Source organism: Myxine glutinosa, chromosome 1 (genome assembly GCF_964187855.1).
Source record: "Myxine glutinosa chromosome 1, kmMyxGlut1.1, whole genome shotgun sequence".
NCBI classification, from domain to species: Eukaryota; Metazoa; Chordata; class Myxini; order Myxiniformes; family Myxinidae; genus Myxine; species Myxine glutinosa.
Window position 1 is genome coordinate 279284609 of NC_136261.1, and position 7989 is coordinate 279292597.

General features: G+C 43.9%; 1 protein-coding gene across 4 annotated transcripts in view; it reads left to right on the forward strand.

Annotated features, from left to right (window-relative positions):
* LOC137437800 (gamma-adducin) overlaps nucleotides 1-4159 on the forward strand; it is a 62776-nt gene extending 58617 nt beyond the window's left edge. For all 4 annotated transcript variants that reach the window (XM_068132442.2, XM_078766460.1, XM_068132458.2 and 1 more), the window contains one exon: nucleotides 1557-4159. In XM_068132442.2, the coding sequence (XP_067988543.1) occupies nucleotides 1557-1828 (272 nt within the window). In that variant the 3' untranslated portion in view covers nucleotides 1829-4159. The remainder of the gene's footprint in view (nucleotides 1-1556) is intronic.
* The last annotated feature ends 3830 nt before the right edge of the window (nucleotides 4160-7989 follow it).

Below are 7989 nucleotides of genomic sequence, written 5' to 3' on the forward strand. Positions count from 1 at the left end.
TGCAATTACATAGCTGAAATTTATTGAATTACATAATTACATCGTGGGTTTCCGCATCATTTCCTTGATGCTATGACGACAGCAAGTATGGTTGCTTGGAGGAGGTTTAATATTAATTCTTCTTCTTCGTCTTTTCTTCTTTGGTGTGCAGCACACGGCTGTGTGGGGGAGGTGGAAAGTGCTGCTATTGCAACTCCCCCTGTAGGTTAGAACAGGAATTGTAATCTGGTCAGAATGCCGGCGATACGTCGCCTACACTCCACGAAAGACACCATTGGATCTTTAACGTCCACCAATGAATGCTGGCAGAAGAGGCACCCAGTTTAACACCACTCCGAGAAGTGACACACATACTGATGCCTCACTCTGCATGTGATTAACCAGGATGACAGTTTGTAGCTGGGCCAAGATTCAAACCCAGGCTAAACTGCTCACTCAGAACCAAGAGTGCGCACTTCTAGGCCGTCCTGCCAGCCTAATATAAATTGTCAGTTATAAGAGATTTTCAATTTTTCACACATTTTGAGAATTAGAAATCATTTTTTGCATGTGTACACATCTTCTATCTCCCTCCTCCATAAGTAATATGCTAATTCTGTTTTAACTGTCTGTCTTTCCGACGATTTTCTCTTGAACTACTTGACCAGGAACTATAAAACCCATTTCATTACAAAAATCTTTGTACATCTTTTTTCATTACAAAGGTCATTACAAACAAAGAGTTTCGGTTGTATGTTTTTTCCATTACGAATGACCTTAAATGGGGTTTAAAAAAAAAACCATTTGGCTTATTTCTCCGCTATTTACTGATGAAACACGGGATGACAGAATCTCACAAAATTTTGACTTAACCTTCCTTTTTATTTACTTTTCACATGGTTCTTAACGAATGGGAACAAGGTCGTTGTTGAGAATGGGATGAAAGGGGGAGGGCAGGGGAGGACAGAGAGTGTAGGTGGGGATAGGGAGTAGGCAGAGAGGGGACAGAGTTGGGATGCTGTTAAGGCTTTGGGGGCAGGGATTAAGGACTTGGGTTTGGGGAGGATTGAGGACTTGGAGTTTGGGTGGGGATGGGGAGGAGTAGAGGACTTGAAGAAGAAAAGGGGAGGGAAGGACAGAGAGTTGGGAGAGGGGATTGAGACTTGGGAGGGGGGAGAGGGAGATTGAGGACTTTGGGTGGGGTTGAGGCCTTGTGATTGGATGGGAGTGGGGAGAGAGTTGAGGACTTGAAGAAGAAAAGGGGAGGGAAGGACAGAGAGTTGGGAGAGGGGATTGAGACTTGGGAGGGGGGAGAGGGAGATTGAGGACTTTGGGTGGGGTTGAGGCCTTGTGATTGGATTGGAGTGGGGAGAGGGTTGAGGACTTGAAGTCACATTTTACATTACGTGGAATTTCTGCGGGTCCCTGCTGGTATAGAACAATTTGCTTGTATTCTTATTCTACTTTTATTTGATTCTCAGTGGCCTTTTGTGTAACTTGTGTCTGCTTTTTGATATGCAAGTATGAGCTCTGATTTGAAAAATCTAAATGTTTTCTTAAATTTTGTGTATTTACAGGTGAAGGCTCACCTGAGCATATTGGGGAGACAATGAATGGGGGTGATGGGGAAAAACAAGATGACAAGCGCATCAGCCAGCTAACCACAAGCACAACGGACAGCGGAGATGGGGATGGGAAGGTCGCTGCAAGTTCAGGAGGGGATGTTGAAGAAGTGGTGGATGGTGTACCCCTCTCGCCAGATGGGTCTCCAACTAAGTCTGGGAAGAAAAAGAAGAAATTTAGTTCTTTGTCTTTTCTCAAGCGCAAAAAGGAGAAATCTGAGGCCTAGTCAGTTTGGCATTAACCTAAAAATGTCAGGCTTCAAGCTTGTCATTTTGGCCTCGGTGGCTTTAATTTTTCTCTTCGACCTTGTGGATTCGGCCTGGTCAGGTTGACTCGGGCCTCATTAGTTAGGTTTGAGGCCTAGTGATTTGGGCTGCGGTTCAATCATTTCGGCTTGGACCAAAACGTTTGCTTCATTTTCATATGCAAGTCTTGCCATGATGAGCTGCTTGCGGCAACATTAGCATGCAAAGCTCAAATTGTGTTTCCTCATATTGACAGCAATGTTCCTTCCTTTCGATGGTGTCATTTTGCAGCGCTACGTATGGTGCACCCAGAAGCGGATCTTCTGCATATGCTGGGCATCGAACGTAATGTGATGACTGTGACATAAATGGAACATTCTAAATAATGCTCAAGCCCACTGTAATTGCATTGAAATTTTTAGAGAAAAACTTGAGGTTGTATTTTTGCTTTTTAAGCACAGCCTGGCACCACTCATAACGCGCTTGGTAAGTGCACACACTAAAGCGACCTCTGAGCTCTTGGCACAACTTGCATGTGGAAACGTAGCATGAGTTTGTGACCCCACTCTGCCCAATGGGGGAATTGATGAGGCCCAAAAAGGAGATGGTGGGATGGGACAGGAACAAACATTTTTCATTTGAAGGAAAATTGTCATTTCGTATACAAGAAGCCTTGGTTCACCTGACATGGTCAAATCTACAAATGTGATATTTTAACACCCGACTTCATCATTCAGGCATGTAATGATTTTTTTTTTTTAACAATGATAATGATGACCATTGTTGGTATTATTATTATTATTACAATTAACATTTGAAGAGGAACTAAAATGTGAAATATTTTGCTTCTTGTATCACAGTTAAGCTTATGTCAAGGGGATTTGTTTATTTTTTAAAACGCATTTCTTTAAAAACTAGTTTTGTGCCTGCCAGTTTTGGTATTTTTCTTGATGGCTGAAGTAGTGATGGTGGTGGTGCTGTGGCTTTTTTGTACCTTTTTCTTCTTTGTCTATCGCACAAGTGCCAGCCTGAGTGCGATCCAACCGGTAAAGCTGTTACTCATTTTGGACCCCAAGGACGGCCAATGAGACCTCCGATGGAATGCTGGAGGCCCTCGAGTTTCCCACTAACCCCATAATGTGAGGCAAATCTATAACCGTGCAATTTGTACCGATTTGATGGTTTTTTTTTTTTCTTTAGAAGAAAACGCAAAACTCATAACTGGAAACGTGTGATTCGTACTTTGTCAAGACGCATGATCGTGTAACTGGAAGCTTCGTGTGGAAATCCCGAAGAGCCCACCAACTCAACTTGCGCATGCCGGACAAGCAGACATGTCAGGTCATTTCCTTAAAACATTCCTGTTGTTAGATACTCGAACATATTAGCTCACTTTTCCAAGCTGCACCTCAAATCTGGCAGGATTCTTACTGAAGGATCGATTGTTTTTCACCCATTCTTGAGGTTTTGGGACCTTTGTTCCATTGATGTCTGAAGCAAAAAATGTGCTGGGTTCTAATACTGACTTGTCACCTGTTTGAAGTAAAACAATGGAACTGGAAGTAAATTACTTTGCATATATATAATACTCTTTGCTGATACTACCAAGTTGTCATGAACTGCTCCAGTCATGACCATAAACCAATTGCAGGCTACACTTTACACAACAGGGCAAACCTGTAGTGTGGCTTAGCTCTGTATGTATTTGAGTAGCTTTTGGTGTTTTTCTTTTTAAACTAAGCCTCACTCGGCGTAGTCCTTCCCATCTAACCGTCTGGTTTCTTTCGAGAGAAAGTGGGGTCAGGGGTTGGGATTTGCTAGAGGCACGTAGCAGTTTTAAGATTGCAGCCTCCATGCTGATTGCGACCTGAAGCAACATCCTCACCAAGTAGGTTTGAAGAATGCAACTGGAAATGAAGGAATGATTTATTAAACTGCATGCTTCCTGCCGAAGAACTGGAAAATATATAGAATTGTGCACATGATGTTTGTTTTGTTTTGAAGGAAGTTAATCTTTTTTTTTTTGTTTAAATATAATTGTTCACACATAGTGCTCCGGGGTCCTTCGTGATGAAAGTGTGTCATCGAAAGAGAAATGGAGGAAAGGTGTGGGGCGCGTTTCTACAGCCCTCGAAGGCTTTTTACCATCTGACTGCACAACTGGGCGAGTGTGTGGGAGGAAAAGTGTGCATGTGGTGAATACAGCTGTCCCCACTGTGTGCCACTAACGTGCTGCCTTTCCCACCCCTCCTCGATGCCATATGATCTGTATCTCTGTGGCATCTGTTGCTTAATAAATTGACACATCACGGGCTGCGCAACCCATATTTATCTTTATCTTTGCTCTGGTTTTGCTTGGCCACCGTAGAAAAACTTTTTGCCTTTTGAATATAGGCATACATAATAGATGCAAGTTGTGACCAATCACAGGCGAAGATGTATGAGCATATTTTTATGGGGCGATTTCTTTATTTAATTTACAAGTATGGTGGAATATTTGACCCTTTCCCCCATGTGACATGTGTGTGCCTTCCCCTCACCTCATTCCTTTCTCTTCCCAACCTCGTTCCCCTTTTCTAACTCCTCCCACATTACTTTACCCTCCTATTTCATTCTAATTCTCCCTCTGCTCTTCCCTTCATTTTCTCAATATAGCAACACTCATTCCCCTAGTCCTGTGCACATCTAATAAAATCAACTATAGGTACTCCCTCATTCAAAATGATTGAGCAATACAGACGAATGACATTTGTCCCATTGTCCTTGTACCACATCCATATCCCAGCACTCCTGCTATAACTGTAGGTAGTCCCAATTATACAACTAACCCAAGCAAGGAATTTGGCCAGGGCACTGGCATGCAATCATCATCTATTTCTCGAACGTGTTATTTTTAATGTCCACAGTCAAAATCTGGAGATGTCAACATATTTACCACTGAGGGCCACAGATGGGGCCTTCCACATGTTACATGGGCTGCACTCTCGTAATCTTGTCACCAGCCCGGCCTCGACACGTTCCAGAGGTCCAATTTACTATCTTGGAGGAATACCATGCCGCAGTCCAATGGCCTAGATGACCTCGTCATTCAATCACAAGGATTGTGAAGCGATTGATATTTCCTTGCAATTATGACCAAAAATGTCACCTTCACCATGGACACAACAGAATATTGATGGTCCAGAAACAAGATGGCAACCTCATTCATGTACGAGTAATATAAAACGTCCTAAAATCTCTGCTAATGTGGAATCATAAATTATATCACGACCTATCTTCCATTATTGGATGTTTTCATAACTAAGAAGACTCCTGACCTGTAAAACAAAACATACGAACGAGGAACAAACAAGCAGATGGTTAAACAGCTAAATAGTTTTAATTCATTCTTCTGTGTTTTCTTTCCACGCTAACTTAAGATCACTTTGACTTGGGGTACTGTTGAAACAAGAGAGAAGCATTTCAGAGCAGCAATGTCCATGATAACAAAGCATTTTGATAACTTGAAATCTTAACGAAGCTATCTTCTCAATGCTGCAGGAATATTCATTACATGGCGCTACCAACATTGCTACTTTTGGAGAACGTCTTCTCCAGCTTGATTTGGGTTTACGTCGCTCATTTATGTGGATGTTTACTATTGCCAACACCAGATACTCTATCCAAGGTGCGGATGTTTTTACTTCATTTAAATCTCCTCGTAGATGTGAGATTTCCAGACCATTAACTCATTCTACACATTCAGGTTATCCACTACGTTCCATGGTACCACAGTCTTCTCCAAGGTCAACCTCGTTCATTTGTACCATCAGATTCCCATGGATCCAGATGACATCCCAAAGACAGCAGTCACCACACCTTTTGGCCTGTTCGAATTCCTTCGGATGCCATTCGGCCTATGCAATGTCACTTCCGATGTTTTATTGATCAGGTGCTAAAAGTTCTGCTACGTGTGTATATATGATACTCTTATCGCCAGCGCAACCTCGGAAAAAACATCAGGAACACCTACGTCTCCTCTTCACCTGTTTATAGGACTTCGGGATCATCATCTATCCCACAAAGTTCATATTTGGTGTTCTAGGGTTGAATTTCCTCAACCATGATGTTAACCGCTCAGACATCCATCCGCTCAAGAAGAAGGTGCAGATTATTCGGGATTTACCTTTACCGGCATCTCAAAGCAAACTACGAGAGTTTTTGTGCCTCATCAACTTTTACCATCAATTTACTCCAAAGACATTCACAACACTGCGACCGCTGCACGAGTTACTCAGCTGGTAAGCACCCTGAAGTGTTCCAACAGTCAGAGCCCACCTTGACAGCCTCTACACCTTCATAGACGCATTGGCCAACGCCTCACTCCGGATTCATTCGAAGCCAGAGGCGCCAACATGTCTGATGGTAGACGCATGCCAACATGTCTGAGGGTAGATGCATGCCAACATGCCTGATGGTAGACGCATGCCAACATGTCTGAGGGTAGATGCATGCCAACATGCCTGATGGTAGACGCATGCCAACATGCCTGATGGTAGACGCATGCCAACATGCCTGATGGTAGACGCATGCCAACATGTCTGATGATAGACGCATGCCAACATGTCTGATGATATATGCATGCCAACATGCCTGATGATAGACGCATACCAACATGTCTGATGATAGACGCATGCCAACATGTCCGATGATAGACGCATGTCAACATGTCCGATGATAGATGCATGCCAACATGTCTGATTGTAGACGCATGCCAACATGTCTGATTATAGACGCATGCCAACATGTCTGATGATAGACGCATGTCAACATGTCTGATGATAGACACATGCCAACATGTCTGATGGTAGATGCATGTCAACATGTCTGATGATAGATGCATGTCAACATGTCTGATGATAGACGCATGCCAACATGTCTGATTGTAGACGCATGCCAACATGTCTGATTATAGACGCATGCCAACATGTCTGATGATAGACGCATGTCAACATGTCTGATGATAGACGCATGCCAACATGTCTGATGGTAGACGCATGCCAACATGTCTGATGGTAGACGCATGCCAACATGTCTGATGATAGATGCATGCCAACATGACTGATGATAGATGCATGCCAACATGACTGATGATAGATGCATGCCAACATGACTGATGGTAGACGCATGCCAACATGCCTGATGGTAGACGCATGCCAACATGCCTGATGGTAGACGCATGCCAACATGCCTGATGGTAGACGCATGCCAACATGTCTGATGATAGATGCATGTCAACATGCCTGATGATAGACGCATGCCAACATGTCTGATGATAGGTGCATGTCAACATGTCTGATGATAGACGCATGCCAACATGTCTGATGGTAGACGCATGCCAACATGTCTGATGGTAGACGCATGCCAACATGTCTGATGATAGACGCATGCCAACATGCCTGATGGTAGATGCATGCCAACATGCCTGATGGTAGACGCATCTGAGGTCGCAGTAGGTGTGGCCCTTGGGCGAAGAGTGGTTCTTCACCAGTTAATCGATGCCGACTGGCGTCCATTGGAGTTGTTCTCGAAAATGTTGAAACCACCAAAACGCAAGTGCAGTGCCTGCGATTGGGGAATTATTTGCTGCATACGTCGCCATCAAGCGCTTCCACCACTTATGAGAGGCCGCACCATTCTCTGTCCTGACTGACCACAAACCTTTATCTTTCGCTCTGTCCACCCATTCGGACTCTCACTCTCCTCACACAATTCGCTAACTCAGTTACATCTCACAATTCACCACCGACATCTAGCACATCAAATGAATTGCGAACTTGGTGGCCGATTCTCTCTCATGCATCGAGATATTGCTATTGTCTTCTACCAACACACTGGCCAATGATATTAATGCACTTGCAGCAGCACACCGTGAGGACACGGAGCTCCACTATTTACAGTCTGCAGCAGGTTCACTGACATTTTGCAAGGTACCAATCCCAGGCACAAACACTAACCTCATATCTGATACATCGACAGAACACTCACGCCCTTTCGTTCCTGCGGTATTCTGTCGTATCGTCTTCTTCACTTTTCACTCACTCGCACACCAGTATTCGAGCAAGCCAGCAACTCATCACCACACGCTATGGCTGACCGACCA